The 3,062-nt window shown below is 41.9% G+C and overlaps 1 protein-coding gene across 1 annotated transcript in view; it reads left to right on the top strand.

Moving 5' to 3' along the window:
* Positions 1-3,056, top strand: part of lhcgr (luteinizing hormone/choriogonadotropin receptor) — a 16,352-nt gene extending 13,296 nt beyond the window's left edge. Inside the window, exons 10-11 of the mRNA XM_015042592.1 lie at positions 367-435; positions 1,704-3,056. Of these exons, the coding sequence (XP_014898078.1) occupies positions 367-435; positions 1,704-2,913 (1,279 nt within the window). The 3' untranslated portion in view covers positions 2,914-3,056. The remainder of the gene's footprint in view (positions 1-366; positions 436-1,703) is intronic.
* Positions 3,057-3,062: the final 6 nt, after the last annotated feature.

The raw sequence follows: 3,062 nt of genomic DNA, 5'->3' as shown, positions 1-3,062 counted from the left end.
AAACTTCTTTAAAAATGTAAATACAAAAACTTTTTTAAGCTAGGTTTGTGGTTAGCACTTGAAGAAATCCCCAGAATTCAATGGTTTGAAGCTGTTTTGTTGTAAAAATGATCAAAACACTCCAAACTTGACCTGGCATATCTTTAGCTGATATCAGGAAGCTTTTGCAATATTATATGAGAGACCAAATGATCATCTGAGCTTACAGGATTTGTTGCCGTTGCAAAAAAAGAGAAAAAAAAATCAATCTCAAATCATCTTTTTTTCTGTTTTGCATATTTTTAAATTTGATGGATTTTTTTTACACTGTTAGTTCAAAACAAGAAATATGTAAAATGAGATTATAAATTTATTCTGGTTTTCTAGGGACTTCTCAGCTAATGCTCCATGGGATAATTCTTCTACATCTTGTAAAGAAGGGAATCCATCAGCAAGGTAAGATATTTTTCTGCTCATGCTGAACTCATAGTTCATACCAGTTTCTATGTATTACCTTCCAAAAGTCATCAACTTTCTGAAAATTCAATTTAAGGGAATGGTTTGGATTCTTGCAAGGGATGTTCTGTGAAACTTAAAAGAAAAAACTCTGAGAAAAGGTTAGGTTCAGCTAACATTCCCTGAGCTTTTGTTAGGGATCTGCTTTTGTGGAGAGTTGAGCCTGACAATGTGATGAAATAGTAGTTAGTATTAATAGTTATTTTGCATAGTATATATTTCATTAAACGGGGGTCAAACATAGTGCTGTAAGATATTTGCTATGGGTAGAGAAACTACAGTGGACTCCTGGTATTCCCTGAGGTTTGGGACCTGATAGGTATTTTTCTCGAACCTATATAAAAAGACCACAGACAACGTATATGAATTTTATAGACAAAGCTTTTGCAAAAGGAGAACTCTCCATCAACAACCTCTCCAGGCCGTTCACAGAGAGTTCTGATCTCCTTTCGCGTGAGCCCCTGTTTTATTGTCAAGCAGAACAGCCAGAAAAAAAACAACAGAGGTCGTAAAACATTTAACCTAAACAAACCAGCCAGGTGTGATATCTGATCTACGGTCTGAGCCCAGTTCAGCTCTAGGTCAAACTGTCGACAAAGAGGGAGGATAAACAAGAGACAAAATACGACTGCTCACAGGCAGCTAGGAGGTATTCTGGTTGATAAGAATTAAGGTCTGGGAAACACAGAGTTAACTGTCTCACATGAAGATGAAACAGTCAGTCGTAACCTCCAGGTCAGTTTATACACACATAAGGAAGATTAACATTAGACTGAATATGAACTAAAGTAATAACAAAATGATAATACCAAAAATCTCTATCAGGACCACAGCCACATGTAAATCACTGAAATACGTGAATAACTACCCCTCTAAAAACAATTACTATTGCGAATTTTAACCTTAATATGCGTTAATCCGTAGAGTGTAAAGGGTGCCAGCACTACTGCAGAAGCTAATATTTACAGTCTTTCTTATTTCGACTCTGTGGGGTACAACCAATCAGCAAAAAGGAAATCAAATGGAGCTTCTTTGGACGCTTTGGAAACAACAAGTAGCATTGGAGATCGATATTTTAGCTTCCCAATCTGCATTTTTTAGGGGAAATATTTTTAGATACTATGCTATGTGAAAAAATGAATAATTTAGAGAAACATAGAGTCTAGAGTCTTTATTATCTGTGTCTTGTCTTTTTGCGTCTCTTACAGATTTCAGAGGGTTATCGGTGGCACAGGCGACACACCTCCGCTTGGGGGCTGGTCGTTTTATTCTGAATCTGACCTGCAAGACACCACCTTTCAAGATGTGGATGACCTCTATTCTCAGTGGGTGGACTTCTGCCACTCAGTCATCTGCACACCAGAAGAGGATGCCTTCAATCCCTGCGAGGACCTTTCTGGGTTCAGTTTTCTCAGAGTTGCTATTTGGTTCATCAATATACTCGCTATCACAGGCAACTTGATGGTGCTGCTGGTTTTCTTTATCAGCCGAAACAAGCTAACCGTGCCTCGCTTCCTCATGTGCCACCTGGCCTTTGCTGACCTCTGCATCGGTGTCTATCTTCTGGTGATCGCTACGGTAGACCTGAGGACTCGTGGTCATTACAGTCAACACGCCATCGAGTGGCAAACCGGGCCTGGCTGTAGCGCTGCAGGCTTCCTGTCTGTGTTTGGCGGCGAGCTGTCGGTCTACACGCTGTCCACCATCACTTTGGAGCGCTGGCACACCATCACCAACGCTCTGCATGTAAAACGCCATCTGGTCCTGACAAAGGCTGCGGGTATAATGGCAGCGGGTTGGTTTCTGTGTCTGGGCATGGGGATGCTGCCCCTGGTTGGCGTCAGCAGCTACACCAAAGTCAGCATGTGCTTACCCATGGACATAGAAACCCCCCTAGCGCAGACTTTCATCATCATCATCCTGCTTCTCAATGTGGGGGCCTTCATCGTCGTGTGTGTTTGCTATGTGCTTATTTACTTGGCTGTGAAGAACCCTGAGGTCCCTGAAAGAAGCTCGGACACCAGGATGGCAAAACGAATGGCTGTGCTCATCTTCACCGACTTCCTCTGCATGGCGCCCATCTCCTTCTTTGCTATTTCTGCCGCCTTTAAGTTTCCTCTCATCACCGTCACCAACTCCAAGATTCTGTTGGTCCTCTTCTTTCCCATCAACTCGTGTGCCAACCCCTTCCTGTATGCTATTTTCACCAAGGCCTTCAGAAAGGACGCCTATCAGCTCATGAACGCAATGGGATGCCGTAAAAGCAAGGCCAACATTTATCATTTGAAGGCCTGCTGCTCCGAAAATGCAATGAATAGCAACTTGAGATCCAATAATAAAGAAGCGCAGACTGGAGTGAACATGGCTCCCATATCACATCAGGATCTGCAACCTAAGGATGAGCAGGAGATAACCTGAAGACAGAAAGGGACAAAAATATTTGGACATGAAGGATCACTGGGGGTTGGCGAATGTTTAGTTTTTAATGGGATTCCTTACTTGTTGTCATAACTCCATATATGATGCTCCACTGTTAAAGACTTACCATTTTTATAGGTTACCATTTA

The sequence above is a fragment of the Poecilia latipinna genome, unplaced genomic scaffold (genome assembly GCF_001443285.1).
Source record: "Poecilia latipinna isolate Pla-1442-1.1 unplaced genomic scaffold, P_latipinna-1.0 Scaffold596, whole genome shotgun sequence".
In the NCBI taxonomy this organism is placed as follows: domain Eukaryota; kingdom Metazoa; phylum Chordata; class Actinopteri; order Cyprinodontiformes; family Poeciliidae; genus Poecilia; species Poecilia latipinna.
The sequence above is the reverse complement of the archived record's forward strand: the minus strand, read 5'-3'. Positions and strand labels throughout refer to the sequence as shown.